The 19,047-nt window shown below is 46.6% G+C and overlaps 1 protein-coding gene across 2 annotated transcripts in view; it reads right to left on the bottom strand.

Moving 5' to 3' along the window:
• NID2 (nidogen 2) overlaps positions 1 to 19,047 on the bottom strand; it is an 85,260-nt gene that overhangs the window by 18,275 nt on the left and 47,938 nt on the right. For both annotated transcript variants that reach the window (XM_075531178.1, XM_075531179.1), the window contains exons 8-11: positions 17,213 to 17,443; positions 10,597 to 10,740; positions 9,665 to 9,793; positions 8,659 to 8,802 (exon numbers count right to left, since the gene is read on the bottom strand). In XM_075531178.1, the coding sequence (XP_075387293.1) occupies positions 8,659 to 8,802; positions 9,665 to 9,793; positions 10,597 to 10,740; positions 17,213 to 17,443 (648 nt within the window). The remainder of the gene's footprint in view (positions 1 to 8,658; positions 8,803 to 9,664; positions 9,794 to 10,596; positions 10,741 to 17,212; positions 17,444 to 19,047) is intronic.

Genomic DNA, 19,047 nt, shown 5'->3' with positions numbered 1-19,047 from the left:
TGACATGCATACAGGAAGCAGACATTGAGCTGCCACAGAAAAAAAAATTTCAGAATGCTACTTGGAGTCATAGAGGATATGATGGAAACAATACAGAAAAAGGATGAAATGATAGAAGAGGTAAAAGCCATAAATCAAAGAGAACTACAGGAGCTTAGGGAGGAGATAACAGAAACCAGTAGCACACTCATGGACCCCGAGAATCGACTGGAGGAATCAGAGAACCGCATCAGTGACTTGGAGGACAGCCAAGCAGACTTTAACAAACACGAACAAAAATGTAATAAGATCATCAGAGAACCTGAAGAAAACCTAAAAGCGATGTCTGATGCTATGAAGTAGAACAACATTAGAATTATTGGCTTGCTGGAGGAAGACACAACAAAGAAGTCATCTGCAACAATAGTGAGAGAATTCTTGGAGGAAAACTTCCCAAGCTTAATGAATGAAAATCAGGAAACCATTCAGGAGGCTGAAAGAACACCCCAAGAAGAAGTCACCAAGGCACATAATAGTTAAACTATTCAACTTTGAGGAAAAGGAGAAAATCATGAGAACAGCTAGGGAAAAACAAGCAATCACATATAAAGTTTCCAGAATAAGAATATGCTCAGACCTATCAGCAGAAACTATGAAGAAGAGGAGAGAGTAGAGTAACATATTCAAAAAATTGAAGGAAAACAATGCAAACCCAAGAATACTCTATCCAGTCAAATTATCGATCAAGATAGATGGAGAAGTAAGAGTCTTCCGAGACAAGGAAAAACTCAAAGAATATGTTAGAAGAAATCCAGCCCTACAAGAGATCCTTGCCGACCCAGTATGGGCAGAAGAACAACACTCACCAAGCATAAATAAGAGACCACCACATAGAACAACCTCACCCAGAGGGCAAAAAGAGAAAAAGCTGAGGTAAGCTTAAAAAAAAAAAAAAAGCCAAATGGGGCATAGGGAAAAAGCTATGGTACACAAATATTCCTGGGGTGAGGACCAGGTAATATGGCAGGGACCAGAACCAAATACAGGGATACACATGGTAGACAACTAAAAACGGAGTTGGGGAAAGGAAAAAAATAATAAAAGAGAAAGGGGTAGAGGTGGCACAGGGCACTAACCCACCCAAGGGGAAGGTATTGTTTGTGTCTCCACAGGAAAAGAGGGACCAGACTTCAACCCGATGCTCAAAGATGTGAATGCAACATGCCAGCATGAAGTAGGGAACCAGTGGAGAGGTCTGGGGGGGCCGGCCCCAACCTCAACTACTAAGGAGACATCTGCCCCTCCCCTCAGAAGAATTAATATCAAAGGACAGCACTGAATCTACAGCTCTGGAAGAGGGACATATCTGATTGGAGCACATGGTGGCAGATGAAGGGGGAGGAGGAGAGAGTGGAGCACATCATGGCCCACCAGGCCAGGAGGTCGATGTTCCCAATTAGAACAGCCAGTCAACAGAGAGGACCACATGGCCGGCCCCACTATGAGACATGACGTCCCTCAGGCGGCAACACCAGAGACAGTGAGGGAATTGCACCCAATCAGATCCACCACACCGAGGCAAAACATTAAAGGGGTGCAGCAGAACAATAAGGGATTGAAGCGGCGAGGTCCCCAGGGAATGCTGAAGGTGGACTTTGGGGCCAGGGCATGGTGCCCCAACAGACTGGACTGGAAAACACTCCTAAAGGCCAATTCTTGAACTAACTACAAGCTTTTCTTTCTTGTTGCGTTTTGTTTTTGTCATTGTTTTGTTGGTTTTGTTGTATATTGTTGCTTGGTTGTTCTCTGTCTTGTGTTTGTGCATGTTACTATCTCCGCAGGTCTGTCTAAATAAGATAGGCTGGATGGACAATTGTAGGAGAAAACAACGGGACTGATAGTTCTGTGGGGACATGGGAGACGGGGAGATGGGACAAAGGTAGTGGTGCTAATAAACCGAGGGACAAGGGAACAACAAGCGATCCAAATTGGTGGTGAGGAGGTTGTGGGAGACCTGGTTGGGCATGATCAAGGGTAATGTAACTAAGAAGAATTGCTGAAACGCTGGTGGGGACTGAGCATGATAGTGGTATAGGAGGGAAGTCAAAGGAAATAGAGGATACAGCTGAGAAGCAGAGGGAATTTAAAGAGGTCTAGATAAAGATATGTACATATGCAAATATATTTATACACAAGGATGGGGAAATAGATCTATGTGCATATATTTATAAGGTTATTATTAAGGTAGCAGAGGGACATTGGACCTCCACTCCAGTAGTCCCTCAATGCAAGAATACTTTCTTCTATTAAATTGGCATCCTATGATGCTCACCTTCCCAACACAACTGCTGAAGACAAAGTGGGTGAACAACTAAATGTGGTGAAGAAAGCTGATGGTGCCCGGCTATCAAAAGAGATAGTGTCTGGGGTCTTAAAGGCTTGAAGGTAAACAAGCAGCCATCTGGCTCAAAAGCAATAAAGCCCACATGGAAGAAGCACACCAGCCTATGTGACCATGAGGTGCTGAAGGGATCAGTTATCAGGCATCAAAGAACAAAAAAAAATCATGTCATTTTGTGCTCACCTCCCTCGTATGATCACTGAAGACTAATGGGTGCATAAGCAAATGTGGCGAAGAAAGCTGATGGTGCCGGCTATCCAAAGATATATAGTCTGGGGTCTTAAAGGCTTTAAGGTAAACAAGCAGCCATCTAGCTCAGAAGCAACAAAGCCCACGTGGAAGAAGCACACCAGCCGCTGTGATCACAAGGTGTCAAGGGATCAGGTATCAGGCATCATCAGAACAAAAATCTTATCATAGTGAGTGAGGTGGGGAGTGCAGAGAGGAGACCCAAAGCCCATTTGTAGGCCACTGGAGATCCCCTTGCAGAGGGGTCTTGGGGAGGAGACTAGCCAGTCAGGGTGCGACGTAGCAACGATCAAAAATACAACTTTCCTCTAGTTTCTAAATGCTTCCTTCCCCCATCCCCTCCCATTGTCATGATCCAAATCCTGCCTTGCAAGCCTGGCTAGACCAGAGGAGGTACACTGTTACAAATGGGAACTGGAAACACAAGGAAGCTAGGGCGGATGATCCCCTCAGGACCAGTGGTGAGAGTGGCGACACTGGGAGGGCAGAGGGAGGGTGGGTTGGAAAGGGGGAACCTATTTCAAGGATCTGCATGTGACCTCCTCCCTGGGGGACATACAACAGAAAAGTAGGGGAAGGGAGATGTGGGACAGAGCAAGATGTGACAAAAAATAATTTATAAATTATCAGAGGTTCATGAGGGAGGGGGTAGTCGGGAGGGAGGGGAAAATGAGGACCTGATGCCAGGGGCTTGGGTGGAGAGCAAATGTTTTGAGAATGATGAGGGCAACGAATGTACAAATGTGCTTTACACAATTGATGTATGTATGGATTGTGATGGGAGGTGTATGAGTCCCTAATAAAATTAAAAAACAAAACAAAACAAAAAAACCCCAAAGTTGTATTCACATCCCATCAAATGCAGGAAAGGAAAGCTTCCTGCTAATCACAATGCATGCTGACAGTACTTCTACAGGTAACAGGAACCCCAAGCAATGGCAGGAAGCAGGAATTCCTGAGACACTATTTCTGGACACCAGGAAGCAGTTTCTACTGATTATTTTTCTAGCAAAGACATGAGGGGATTCCCCAAAGCTGTCGCATAATTTATGTTCTTAAAGCTTATGGCCCAGGAATTCTGGCCAAACTCCCTGCTCCCCACAGATGCTGTTGTGTCCTGGTAGGGAAGTGAGAGGTAGCCAGGGATTGTGAAGAATTACCAGTGAGGGGAAAGTCCTTGAAAAACCTGATGGCACGACAGGGAGAAATCTCTGTCAACCCAAAGGCCAACGAATCAAAGCCCCTGACATCCATTTTGGAGGGCCACAAGCCACGAGAGCCAACTAGACTCCTGCCAGCCACTCTAGGGCCTGAGCTCACAGTGGGCTGTGCTTTCTCTCCAAGAGTGCTGACACCAAGGGGCTTTGAGGAAGGCAGCATTTGTAAAAACCAAGAGACCTCTTCCCTATTTTGCAGTGTGTCAAGCACCAGAAGAGGAAAAATAATGGAGGCTTCCAATCCCTTGGCAGGTGGGGGGTGGGTGGGGGTGTGTGGCTTTCCTCCTGGCCCATTAGGGGGCAGGGGCCATGACATGCTGAGGACTCCCTGTCAGTAGTCTTGAGAGACTGAGAACACTGAGGCCTCCCCAAAGCGCAGTAGAGCCCCTTTACCACCTAGGTCATGAAAGCTACAGAATTCTCCACACTCTCACCGGTCAAGCTAGAAGAGAGCATGCTGGAAAGATCATACTTGAAGCACCAACCCCCCTCCTGAGCAACCAAGCTCCGGGGAAGCAGCCCTCTGTGACTCAGCTTCCTCAATGCACCGACTGGCTCCTGCCTGGGAAAGCCCCAACCAAGACAATATGCTCGTGCACCTGGCAAAGTCACCACGCTTTACAAAGACAAAGAAACTATTATTAACTGAGAGTTATTAACATAGTAACACTCCAACCACTCCAGATTGAGGGAAGCTGGAGAGGATTCCATCATACTTGGATAGGCGCCTCTTGCTAGTGACTCAGGAGAGACTGAGAACCCAGAGCAACCTCTCCGGGGAGCTTGAAGGGAACCCGCATACCCTCTGACGGAGTAAAAATAGGTTGAAGAATATATACTTTCCCAGAGTAGAATCTTCATCAAATACTCTTTAGCCCGTGATATATCCACACTGTCCTTACTCTGCCAGTCACATGATTAGTCCAATCTGCTACATGCGTGGGTCCTTAGGAAAACAACTATCCATTCTCCTGCACAGTCGGACACCCTGGAAAGCAATCATGCTATAACCCAGTACAGCAGGCAGCCTCTAAAATGGCCCCTAGTAACCCCCATATCTCCTGGTATTCACCAGGTTACCTTAACTAGATAAACACATCTTCATAGGAGCAGAAAGTCTCCTCTCTCCCCCACGGAGTAGCTGGTGGGTTTGAGCGGCTGAGCTTGTGGTTACCAGGCCAATGTGTAACCCACTAAGCCACCAGGGTGCCACTCCTGGTATTCAGAGTCAGTTTAATTGCCTTCCTTTGAGTTACTTGCTTTTAGCCAATAAAATAAAGCAACGTGGAAGGGTTGTCTGGTCTGTGATTACCTTTCCAGCAGGTCTTACTGATGTTGATAGAGTAATGCCGTGTTGGAGCTGTGCTTGTTAGGCGCCATGGAGTCTGCTCTGACCCACAGCCATCCTGGGCACATCAGAAGGGAGCACCGCCCTGCCCGTCCTGCGCCATCCCCACAAGTGTCCCATGCTGGAGCCCATTCTAGGTCGGAGAGGCCCTTGTGAAAAGGACTGAGTGCAGCCTCCAGCTAAGAGCCATTAGCCATGTAAAGAAATATGGAAGCAGAACCATCCCAAGCTGATCATACTCCAGGCCTGGCTGACCTGCTGGATGAGGACCCATGTGTGCGAAGCCCCAATGAAGTTGTGCCCAGATTCCTGACTCACAGTACCTGTGCAATAAATGTTGTTTGTTGTTTTAAATCCCTAAGTTATAAGGTAATTGGTTATGTAATAACAGAAAGGCAGTACAGATTTTGGTATGTGGAAACAAGAGGCTGCCCTGACAAATAACTACAGTTGTGGAAATCGTATTCGAATGGACAAGGGGCTGATGCTAAAATGATTTTTAGAGGATAGAAAAAAAATTGCCTTTTGCAGACAGGGAGCCGAGGTCTGGACTTGGACACCGTCGTCAGCGAGGGCTCGAAAAGAAGTGAGAGACACGCTTTTGGAAGCTGAAGGAGAGAGGTCGGTCCTTGCTAGATAAGCTCAGTAGCTCCTCAGCGACATTTCCCGGCAGAGTGCCGCTGCCGCTGCCACTGCCCACTCTCTTCCTGCTGCCGACAGCAGAGCATGAGACAGCAGAGCATGAGGGGAGACGCGGGGAAGGGCGGCCAGACGGAAGGGGAACAGACTCGATCTTGAACATTTTGAGCTCCTGCAGATCGACAAGATGCTAACATTCAGAAACGGCTTCTCAGCTCGGTTAGAATAATACAGTTTACCAGTAAAACAAACAAGTCTGTCTTTGAGGAAAACATGCAGGCAGAAAGTTTCTTAGGAGAGAAAACGGTGAGACGTCAGCTCATCCATCCAGACACACGATCAGGAGACACTGGGCCCTGGAAAAGGACACCGTGCCGGGAGCTGCAGTGGTCAGTGAGAGGAAGACCCCAAGCAGATGGACGGGCACAGTCAGTACAGCAACGGGCTTGCGCATAACAATTGCGAGGATGGCCCAGGTCGTGTTTCCTTCTGGGTCGGAACCGACTCTACAGCAGGCAACACTAATCAGTACAATTTGGTCTACAGATTAAAAAAAAAAAAGTGCAGGATATAGAGATAAAGCCAAAGGTGAAACTGTGAATCCTTCTGGCAAAAATCTACCATCCAATCATTAGAGTATTGAGTCACACAAAGAATCTTTTAAGGAGATCACGATTCTACCTCAAAGTGCTGGGAAAATTGATCAAATTCATAATCTAATTGGGCCAAATACCAGGACAAACGAATTCCAGCTGAGAATGGACATCCTTTGATAACTCAACAATATCAGTTTAAGGAAAAACAAAAGGCTCAAGTAGAAAGAAAATGTTTTGAAAATGATGATGGCAACATGTGTACAAAGCTACTTGACACAATAGATGTATGTACGAGCTATATGAGCCTCCGATGATTTCAAAAGGAAAAATGAAATTAAAATAGGACTGAGCCAGAACAAAACAAAAAGCAGACAGCAGTCCTGTACAACAAAAATGGGACCATGGAGCCAGGACAGGCACACCTATAGAGGCAGTAAGTGGACTGATAACTGACTCAGGGCCTGGCAAGGGAAGATCGGGAGAAATGGGAGGTTAACAAGTATGAGAAGAAAATGTTCTGAAATTGACTGTGGTGATGACTGCTCAAGTCTTCTTAATATGGTTGAACAATTAAATTGGAGGAAAAAGTATAACCAATGAAACCATTAAAAAATAGGAACATTAGTCAATTGAAGGCCAAAGTTCAGACAATACCAAACAGCCTGACATTTCTGAAAAGGGCTGGATTGCTATGCAGCGTGTGGTAGTTACATAATTTCATGTCAACTTGTCGATGTACAAAAGGATAGGGGTGGTATCCAATCAGGTCATAGCCTGATGGTGCCTCTTTGTCTAACCTCCCCCTCTCTCTGCGTGTCCCTTCCTCCTTGCTGACTGTGGATGTTGCTAGAGCCCTACCGAAGAGCTTGGATCCACACGACGCTGCATCCACCAGCCTGCGACCCTCCTGCACTCAGCATCATTGTATGTGGCAGCTGAGTCTGAAGAGGGATCGTGGACTAGTCTAGGACCGGACTGAGGGACCAGAGTTGGATTGAGCTGGGACACTTTCTTAATAGATAATTTACTTCTGGATATAAAACTCTTACACACATGAGTCCCCGGATTTGTTTCTCTATTTGACCCCACCTAACACTACCCTGGCTCATTTGTTCCATCGATGATGTGCTGTGTCAACTTGCTTGACCAGTCAGCCTGTACGGCTAACCAAAGGGAAGGAGGAGTGGGCTGAGGGAAGGAATCCCACGTGTGCTGGGGAGGTCCCCTGTGCAGCCTCCAGGAGTTGCAGGTTGTTCTCAGCAAATCAGCCTAGTTGGTCGGGTGCAAGCAGACCAAGGAGGGGTAAAGCCTGTCTTTTAGATTTACATTCCCCACACAGACCCCCATTGCCAGCATTCTCTCATCCCCAATGTCTCATTTGACCACATATTTGTGGGTGCCTCTGACACACAGCATGAGATTGAATTGTGTACTGTGCCGTTCCCAGGTGGCACAGTGGGTTATGCACTGGGCTGCTAACCCCCTGGTGGGAAGTCCAAATACACCCATCCCTCCATGGGAGAAAAGTGAGATTTTCTGCTCCAGTGAAGAACTGCAGGCTTGAAAACTGAAGGAAGCTGCCTTACTCTGCTCTATAGGGTCCCTAGAGTCAGAATTGACTCAAAGGCAGTGGGAAGCGGTAGTTCTTAGAATTAGGCAACGCTTTACACTAACAACGTCACACATTCATTTTGTTCCTGACACAGTTGACTTGGAACAGTTATGCCCGCATTCTCATTCACTGCTTTTGAGAGAATATCGTACAGAGTCTTCAGGGAGGTTGGATTTCTGGGAGAAAAGCTTCAATAATCGGTTTGCATTCACCTTTTCTGTCCACAGAGTGCTGCCGTTGCCTCGTCTTAGAGGAGAGGGGACTGAAAAGAGGGTATAATTGCACATATGTTCAGAGACCGCTCACGATACGGTCTCAACTGGGACAGTGGCTCTGACAAACCACCAGGTGTGCCGAGAAGCATGGGGCTGAGCCGTGAAGCAGACAGACCGGAAGATGGAGACTTCATTTCTCCAAGATAAAGGAGAACATGCCGCTATTCTGAAATCCCTCCCACCCAGGGACAAGGTTAGCTCAGCAGGCACCGTCGAGCCAGCCCGTGAGGAGTGTCTCCCCCGAGGACAAAGGGAATATGTTCAACCAGGCAGATCTAAGGAAAATCATCCACACCCCCCCATCCCCCGACACCCAGCTGAAGTGGCCTTGCATGTACTCACCAGCACAGTGGTGCCCTGAGCCAGTGTACCCTGGCAGACAGGCACAGGTGAACGTGTCGCCTCCATGGTGAATGCACCGGGCCTGCCCAGCAGGAGCACAGGTGTGCCTGCCATCCTCACACGGGTTGGGAGGTGGGCCCATCACTGCAAAGAGAAGGCAAGATTGCCACCAGTTCTGGCCTGCTAATGGCACACCTGACTCCTCCCCATTGTGGCCCATAGACCCACCCCCATCTTGGGGGCCTTTAAGAAATACAAGTTCTCAGGCCCTGCACCGATCCAGTGAATCAGACCCTGATTTTTCACAACATTTCTGGATGATTCTCATGAGCATTCAAGTTTGAGAAGCTCTGGTCTGCTTGCGGTTGGAAAGTGGGTTTGCAAGATCAGCCATGAAAACAATCCTTGGGTACATTTTATAGTAATTCCCCAGAACAACTGCTACACCCACACATTTCTACTATCATTACTACTTTTTCATCCTATTAAAGAGTGTATTTTCTCTACTAGTGCCTCGCTCCATCAATAGGATGAATTTGGAATTCTAGTCCCTTTGTTTATATCTTAGGTCCAAAGTATTTCTTGGATCATTAGAAAGGGCATAACCAGAGCGCCTCCTTGGTTGGTCAAGTGAAACAATTGTCTGTGAATTACGCACATCTACTTCATTCTAATTTTAAAAATAGAACTTGACCTCTGTAAAGAGCTGGATGTTTATTGGAGAGGTTCACAGACTTGTGGCATGATTGGGCCAAGTACCGGGGCTGACAGGAATCCTAAATAAGGATTCAGAACTTCAGAAACTCAATCCTGAAGCTAGCCATCAGAAATCAGGGCTGGGCTATAGCTTTAAGTCAATTCTACATGAATGCTACCCCGCCTCCACCCCACCCCCACCAAGAAATCATACAGCAGAGGTTCTGCACAGATGCAGCAACATGTCTGAATTAAAAGGGCAAGATCCAATCCTCTTGGCCCATGTGAGAGAAGTGGCTGTGGCGCTTACAGATGCAGGTGTGCTGATCCTCAGCAATCTTGTACCCGCTCCGGCATTCACACCTGTAGCTTCCCCTCAAGTTGATGCACAAGGAGTTGGGGCCACAGCGATGGAAGCCAGTTGCACATTCATTTACATCTAAGACGGGATGAGAACAGACACATGCTGCTTTATTCAAAGGTCTCAGGAGCGGCAAGACTGGAATGCCAACGTTTTCTCATCACTAGGAGGGACCCACAGGCCAGTGGAGCAAACAGCAACCAGATTGTAATGTTTCTAACCACCAGAGATATGGGCATGGTCCAAGAGCATCATACATGATATTTCAAGTCACTATCTGCACAGGGAGATCATCTTAGAAAACACATCCTGAAAATTCTTTAAACATGTTAACATTGTTGAGTGTTAAGAAGAAAAGGTGTAAAGGTTTTTCTCTCTTAAATTGTACATGGGCTTCAAACGTGGAAAAAATGGAATTAAGATTCCGTGGACATTTGAAGCACTGAAAACACACACACACACACTTCCACTGCATTTTGGAATACCATAGGTGAACGATAACCATGTCAGAAATTTAAAGTTACCTTTAAAATAGACGTTTTACTAAATCTAAGGAATACTTAATACAGGCACAAAATTATAAACGTAGAATTCAAAAAATCTCAGAATTACAAAAGGCGTGCTCTTTTCACAAGTCCTACTCCACATACCAACGCCAAACTGTTCTCTCAACACTCAACCAGGAGAAAAAAAACAAGAACTCAACCAGAAGCAACTTTCGTTTTTCAGCAACACTCTCAGGCCAGTAACTAAACTCACGGCTCAATGGCGATAACAAGGAAGACATGTCTGTACATAGATGAGCGGACACACATATGAACACAGTTGGGGAGAGGGCGGTCAACAAGCGCATGAGAAAGGTAAGAGAAGACGGCTCTTACCCACACAGCTCCGGCCATCTCCCTGGTACCCAGGTGCACACTCACAGGTGTAGTCTACAGTTGTCCCTGGATGACACTGTGCTGCTGTGTCACATGTGTGGCTGCCATCATGGCAAGGATTCACTGGAGGAGGGCCTGGATCCTCTGCGTGGGTGGAGAGGAAATAAAACAGAAAAGCATAACATGATTGTTGGATGGAGATGGCAGTCAGGGCACAAGAGACCGGCGAGTCCTTGGAACAGAAGGTCGACTTGTCTGTGTTTTGTAGCACATTTTGAGATCTTGCAAAAGTCTCACTACCCAACGGTACGGGGGGACTCTCATGACTTCTTGCCTGCACTGTGAGAACACTTCCTTGGTAGAGTTCTCGGTAGGCTTGTCTCCAACCAACAGCCATCTCTGCCACATGCCTTTCATTTGCTAGTACCACCTCCTCCTGGGCTCGCATCACTCTCCTCAGTCCCACCTGTTTTGCCCCTGACCCCTTACCTCATGGAAGTGGGTCTACCAACAGTTAACGGTCGGCTTGGCCTACGTACCCTAGCTCATAGACTGGCCATCTCCCAGTGCTTGCCCACCTGCCCCGGGCATGGCCCTTGAAGATTTTCCTTTCAGTCTGAGCTAGGACGCCTGGGTTAGTTCCCAGATAGGGACTTGTGCTTCCTGGCAAACAACAATCCACTTTGAAAGAAGTACAATAGTGTATTCTTGGAATAAAAGATTCTCAAATAGTTCCCATGTATGTCATTGCCTAAAAGGAGGAGGACCATGGGTTAATTGTGAGTTCACATCAATGATGTTGGTTGAAGTAATAGAATCTTGCCCAAGTCAGAGGGTCACCACCAAGCAGCTCTGGCGCTATTTAAATCGGACAAACTGCAGTGTATCAGGAGAAGCTTAGCTCCCTAAATGAAGCAGAAGTCCCCCTGCTTCTCACCTCCTCATGCCGCCGCTGGATCTCTTGGCAGATGGGAAGGAAGCGCAGAATTTGGGTTACAGTGACTAAATCCACTTGATAGTGTAGACCAAGTTCCTGGCTCAGGGCTCAGCACATGCACCAGCTACAAGTGACGAGATCGCGTCCTCCCTGGCTGCCTATGCTGAGGCAAGAGCCCGATGCTCCCCTCTTTGTAGTTCTCCATTTCAGGAGGAGATTCTATACCAAATGATTGGCTTACCCAGCAAAGACAAAAAGCAATCTTCAACCTGTTTTAATTTGTAACTACTAATGGTTAGTGCCCTAATCCAATCCATCCCTACAGCAAAATGTCACCATGGCACATTCCAGAGAAGTGTTTCACGAGAGTACACACACACACGGGTACAGAGCTCACTCCCTGCTAGCCATCATAAAGAGGAGAGAAGGGCCCAAAGCACCACCCACTTGGAAAGAATTTCCTTGCAAACTTGGACAAGATATGAACCAGTCCATTAGTTGACCTGAAATAGAAGGGAACATGTCCAGAACCTGCCGGGCTCAGCACCATGAAAACTCAGGGTCCCTTGTTAAAAACAAATAGGCATGTCAAGGCAGTGCCACTACCACTAGGCCAGCTGCGAGCCCGTAGGAGTGCGAGGCCCCGGGGTCACACACCAGGAAGCCCCTTCACTCAACACTGGTTTCCCAAAACAATTTCCCACACATCTCGAAAGCCACGTGGCTGGTCATTCTCTATGCTCGCTCTTCTACTGTACTAAGTAAATAGACGTATCCTCCCTAAGAGGACATCTTCTGCTTCACCCTCAGCCTCTTAAACTGACTCCGACAAAGAATCTGGAACTAATTTGCTCTTCTAATGAAGGGAAAAGTGATTCCCCTTAAAGCAACAACAGTTCTTGGCAGCCGCCCTTCAGCATCACTGCACGGCCCTCTGCCCAAAGTGTCGTCAACTCGCTCAAAGGGGCCTGAAGTGGGAGCAAGGACAGGAAGCATGGTTGGATCCTGTCCTGTGACTCCCCCCAAAGCAGCAGCCCACCTGTGCCATTCAAAGAACCAGTGCATCTGTGGGGGCCAGGGGGTCTTGGAAAGGCACGGGCTATGGGCCCAGGTTGGTCCCTGGGAAGGCACAATGGTGCCTTCTCAGCCCCGAGAGGCCTGGATGCTCCCACACCAGGTCCAGACAGCTGTGTTGTTTTACACGCATCCCGCCTCGGGGGGAAGACAAGATGCCGCGCTACACACGGAGGAGGAAAGAAAAACGGTGTTCTTTTTGTCATTGGTGTGCTCTTGTCCTTGTTTTGTTTTACCCCCTCCCTCTTCGGCTTGTCTCCCATTGCGGCAGAATAAACAGCGTGGCTGCGTGAGGTCAGGAGGAGGGAGCAGAGTCCAAGCAGAGGGGCCTAAATCACTGGTTCTCACCACCCCTTTCCCACAGGGCCTAAGGCCGTATTTCCAATGGAGACACCACTCCCCTGCCCATCTCCAGGTGGGTCCGCCCACATGCAGATACGCCCACATACGGGGTCACCCCATGAACTGTATTAAAGGGCCGTGGCATTGGGAAGGTTGAGAACCAGATACCCACTCCTTTTTAAAGGAGTCCTCAGTTAGATGCAGTCACACAGGTCGAAGTCGAGCCCAGCTCACCACTCACTAGCTGTGGGCAGGCAGGTGGCTTCCCCTCTACACCTCAGGCTCACCACCTGGAGATGATCACATCTGCTGCCAGGGTGATGAGCCCTGGTGACGCAGTGGCTAAAGCGCTAGGCTCAATCAGTTTCCAACCCAGCAGCCGCTCCAGGGGAGGCAAACGTGACAGTGTTTCTACCAATATTTGCGGCCCTGGGAATCCTGCAGGATGCTTCTGCTTGGTGGGATGGAGCCTGGTGGACGGCAGGGGCTGGGCTTGCTTTATTGGAATCAGATGGTTTGAAGATGGGCTGAGTTCATTCCCCTAAGGGTCTCAGTACGTGCTACTTTCTTAATCTTCTGCAGTCGGCTGGCTTTCTCTGCCCCATGTTCCGCGTGTGAGAAAAGCACACCCACAGGTCGATGGCTCCCTAAGTCATTTCAGATTCTATATGGGGCTCTATGGCTTAGTCGTCTCTCACGCAAAAGACCATTTTTACAGATTGGAAGCTTACGCCGGAGAAGAGCTAAATGGTCCATTTATAGGTAAAGGACATTTTCCCCAGCTGCTTTTGCTTAAATCTGCCCTTGAGAAATCTGTAGTAAGTCTTTCCCTTCCAAATGTACATGTCCTCCTAAAAATCAACCAACATGTGTATATTTGTATGTTATTAATTCACTGCCTAGACCCCGCCCTCCCCCCACCAAGTTGCCTAAAACCAACAAAGAGACAGCAGTTGCACTATAAGTCATCTCTGCCTCAGAGAGCAATCTAGTTTCTCTTAAGAGCTTGCTGTGCCGCTTTCACGTTGAGCCCTTGAGCTTGGGCAGACATAAAGGCTGGCCTCTGGGTCACTAATAAAGCCCGGTATTGCGCATGCGTTCCCTATCTGCGGTGCCAGTTCTAGACAGATCAGGACCAATCTGGAGACTAGATAAGGGCATTCTTCTCTCCTCTCGTACTTCCCACCTTCTTAGAGAACACACAACCTACTGGCTTTCAAAAGCAGACTGTTGCCTTGATTTGACTGGGTGCAAGTGCCCGCCCCATCCTCCTGTAGCATGCCTGGAACATTTACACCTGCCTGCGCATCAAGCTTTGCAGGCACTGTTAATATGCACTGCAGTCTGAGAACTGCTGCTTTCAGGCCTATTTTCTTTTGAGTTTTTACACCTTAACAACAACACCACAAAAGATAAAAATTCACATATATAAAATTCTTGGGTTTAAAGTGTATTTTTATTATATTATTCAGATTTGTGTGGGCACCACATTCCACAGGAATGTTTCCGTCTTTTCTTCTCCCCTCCTCAGGTGTAGCGAATTCTCTTCCCTTCACCTAATTTAACACCTGTCGACCCTCTAGGCCAGTGGTTCTCAACCTTCCCAATGCCGTGACCCTTTAAGTTGTGGTGACCCCCCCAACCATAAAATTATTTTCGTAGCTACTTCATCACTGTAATTTTGCTACTGTTATGAATTGGGTGAACCCCATGAAAGTGTCATTCGACCCCCAAAGGGGTTGTGACCCACTATTTGCTTACAAGAATACTCTCATTTTAGCTTTCACATTTATGTATTGGATCTAGTTTAAGTCATTTGGGACATATGATGTGAGGTAAGGATCCAATTTAGGTGTCCAGATGTCTCAGAACCATTTATTACAAAAAGAACAAAATGATTCCTACCCCCCACTAAATTTTGGTACTCTTGTTGATAATCAATTGTTAACAAAAGCATTCATGAATATTTGTGCATTCTAAATTCTATTCTGTTGATCTTTGTCTGTTCTTATGCCAGTACTGCAGTCTTGATTACCTAACAAATCTGAGCACATCCTCTACTTTTGTTCTTCTTTTTCACGATTATTTGGCTACTCCAGGACATTTCTGTAAAAATGTATCTGGGATTCTGATAAGGAATGGGGAGTACTGACATCTTAAGAATATATTAAGTTTTCCAATACATGAAAATGAGATATCTTTCCATTTATTAAGATAGCCTTTCATTTCTTTCAAACTGTTTTGTAAGTTTTAGAGTACAAGTATTACACTTCTATTCCTAAGTAGTTTATTTTTTGAAATAGAATTTTCTTAAATCAATTTTCATTTTGTTTACCACCACTGTATGGGAACATAACTAATTTTGAATATTGATCTTGTATCCTGCAACCTTGAAGAGCTTTACTAGTTTAATAATTAAATTAGTTTGGTAATTTTTTTGGTGGATTCATTTTTTTAAAATCATTTTATTGGGGCTCTTGCAACTCTTATCACAATCTATGCATACATCCATTGTGTCAAGCACAATTGTACATATGTTGCCATCATCATTTAAAAAATGGTGGATTATTAAAGGCCTGAAGGTAAATAAGCGGCCATCTAACTCAAAAGCAACAAAGCCCACATGGAAGAAGCATACTAGCCTGTGTGATCACGAGGTGCTGAAGGGATCAGTTATCAGGCATCAAAGAACAAAAAATCATATCACTGTGTGCTCACCTCCCTGATAAGATTGAAGACAAATGTGTGCATAAGCAAATGTGGTGAAGAAAGCTGATGGTGCCAGCTATCAAAAGATATAGCGTCTGGGGTCTTAAAGGCTTAAAGGTAAACAAGCGGCCATCTAGCTCAGAAGCAACAAAGCCCACGTGGAAGAAGCACTCCAGTCTGTGCGATCACGAGTTGAGTCAAAGGGATCAGGTATCAGGCATCATCAGAACAAAAAATCTTATCACAGTGAATGAGGTGGGGAGTGCAGAGTGGAGACCCAAAGCCCATTTGTAGGCCACTGGACATCCCTTTACAGAAGGGTCTTGAGGAGACGAGCCAGTCAGGGTGCGATGTAGCAACGGTGAAAAATACAACTTTCCTCTAGTTCCTAAATGCTTCCTACCCCCGCCCCCCCTACCCCACTATCATGGTCCCAATTCTACCTTACAAGTCTGGCTAGACCAGAGGATGTACACTGGTACAGACAGGAACTGGAAACACAGGGGAATCCGGGGCGGATGATCCCTTCAGGACCAGTGGTGTGAGTGGCGATACTGGGAGGGTAGAAGGAGGGTGGGTTGGAAAGGGGGAACTGATGTAACCTCCTCCCTGGGGGATGGACAACAGAAAAGTGGGTGAAGGGAGACATGGGGCAGGTCAAGATATGACAAAATAATAATTTATAAATTATCAAGGGCTCATGAGGGAAGGGGGAGTGGGAAGGGAGGGGAAAAAAATGAGGACCTAATGCCAGGGGCTTAAGTAGAGAGCAAATGCTTTGAGGATGAGGGCAAAGAATGTACAAATGTGCTTTACACAATTGATGTATGTATGGATTGTGATGAGAGTTGTATGAGGCCCTAATAAAACGATTTAAAAAAATAGTGGATTCTTTAGGACTTTGTGGTTACACAATTATGTTCTTAGAGGAGAGTCATCGTTTTACTTTTTCCTTCTACCCTGGATGCTTGTCACGTTGCTCTCCTGCAAGCTGCCCTGGCTACCACCACCAGGCACCAGGTTGGATAGCAGTGGATACAGCCGACATCCTTATCTGTTCCCGTCTTAGAGGAAAAGCATGTAATCGGTCACCCATTATGTATGAATTAGCTAAAGGCTCTTCATTGGTACAGTCATTTGGTTTGGTGCCATGCTTCCCATCGGTTTTGACTGAAATGCCGTTTCCTCGAGGGCATCTTTCGTGAGTCTCCAGACTAGGCTATCACAATAACCAACACTTGTCAGCAGAGCTCTGTCTCCTAACTGGGCTGCCAGGGCAGCAGCTCCGCCATCTCATTCACAGATGTATCCTGTCGCTGGTCAGCATACACAATTGTTAATGAAAACCAGCCTCACCTACTGTGCTTCATTTCCTGGCCTTCATTTCCACCCCAAAGACAAAGAATATCCTTTAATTAGCCGTGTGACACAGACTGGCACCCAGTAACTCTTATTAATTTCTGCAAATCACTCTGAGACTACTTAAAAAGGAATGCTGGGAAAAAAAGGCTAGATGCAATTCACGCTCAACATCAAGAAAAAGGGAAGCCTCACCTTCCACAGGGCCGACTTGATTGGTCACAGCGAACCGGAGCACTCTCTCGTCGGCATTGTACAAGGCAAAGACCCGGTCCACAGTCAGCTGCTGGGTGGCCGGGAAGCCCTGGCGCCGGGGAGCGTGCCTGCAGGCCTGGAACGTGATGTTCTGCACGATGCGGTAGGACAATATTTGGTTGGTGGCGCCAGATATGAGAGAGTAGTCCCTGGAACTTGTGGAAGTCACAACTGCAATAGACAGGATAGAGTCGCACTGAAGAGGGAGGGGATGGACAGATAGATGGATACGTAGACAGACAGCTCAACTCCCATACCCGCAAGTTTTCTCCGCATAGTTTTTGCTGTTGCTTAATACACTAATTTCTTTTAAGAAGCTACAAGATCGTAGTTCACCAACTTATAACTCAAGAACACCAAGCTCGTGGCCATCGAGTCAATTCCCATTCACAGCAACCCTACCCGACAGGGTCGAACTGCCTGAGTTTCTGAGACTAACTCTTTATTGAAGTAGAAACTTCCACCTCTCTCCCCGCCTCATAACAGACACACAAATTTTATTACTAAAACAGTCTGTGGACACTGGGTGCATGGTAAGCCTGTTTTATCTTTTGAGGTTCACACTGAGACTTCAATGCTAAATATTGACAATTTTGCATTTAAATCGGTCTCACTGTATATCTTGAGTTGTAACTCTTCCATCCACACAGCTGCTCACTGTCATTTTTTAAAGTATGAAAAATATTCATATTTTGCTGTGTAGTTACATTTTCCTCTTACTCCTGGAACACGCATCCTTGGAAAGTCCCTGACTTTATACGGAACACTTGCAAGGCAATCACTAGAACCTGAGTGGAGGTGAAGTCAAACTCTTAACGGAGGGTTGGTACTGCCGTCGATGCTACTGTACTATATGCCTGCCAAGCCCTTGCCTGGGTGCATGCTCACAGCCATCCGGACCCTGTGAAAAGAGGCTTCCTGGGGTCAAGTAAGTAGCCTAAGGTGGTGGGGAGTGGAAATAAATCTGGCTAGCAAGTTTCTAAGCATTTCATCCTCTCGCATCACGGACCTGACTGCTTTCACTGCCTCTCAGTTAAGTACGTCTGGAGGGTTCCAGGGAAAGCCATGGGTCTGATCTCTCAACATAAGCCCGAGTCCAGAGCCCAGGTATCTGGCTGGCAGCTGTTTGGTTCTCTTGCCTTCCTCCTCTACCCAACTCCCGTGGCAGGAGAAGCGGAGACCAGGGCAGGCCCAATTCAACCAAGCCTCTGGGTGTCTGCACACCATACCCACCACACAGGGGCGAGAGAAGGTGTTGTTCTTACCCTTCAAAAGATGTAGACTTTTAACTGGTAAGTGATCTTTCCCAGTGATTTCTAAAAGTCCACAATGAGAATTTCTATTTTCGGACTCCAAATCCAACATTAATTTTAAATACTGCACAGATTTTTTCCCTGTGATTTTTTAAAAAGCAGGTTGCCATGACTGGCATGGAAGCAAAGTTACAACAAGTATAAAGTCCATTAATCAACAATCGTACACGCCCCAGATAGCATTATTAGAAAGTATATATAATTATATGAGTCTTACCTAGTCCTATATACAATGTTATGATTGTTACTATTATTTGGAAGGACCGGGTAAGGGCATTGATATTGTTGCCCATTACAGTCAGAACCCTGTTCACTTAAACTATATTTGACAATTATGAGACAGACAGGCATCATAGGCATACTGAGCTCATATTATGTGCCCCACACTATTCTGAAGACACCCCATGTACAAATTCACGTCACCCTCCCAACCACCTTGGGAGATTTTACGATCCCCGTTTC

Source organism: Tenrec ecaudatus, chromosome 14, assembly GCF_050624435.1.
Source record: "Tenrec ecaudatus isolate mTenEca1 chromosome 14, mTenEca1.hap1, whole genome shotgun sequence".
Taxonomy (NCBI): Eukaryota; Metazoa; Chordata; class Mammalia; order Afrosoricida; family Tenrecidae; genus Tenrec; species Tenrec ecaudatus.
The sequence above is the reverse complement of the archived record's forward strand: the minus strand, read 5'-3'. Positions and strand labels throughout refer to the sequence as shown.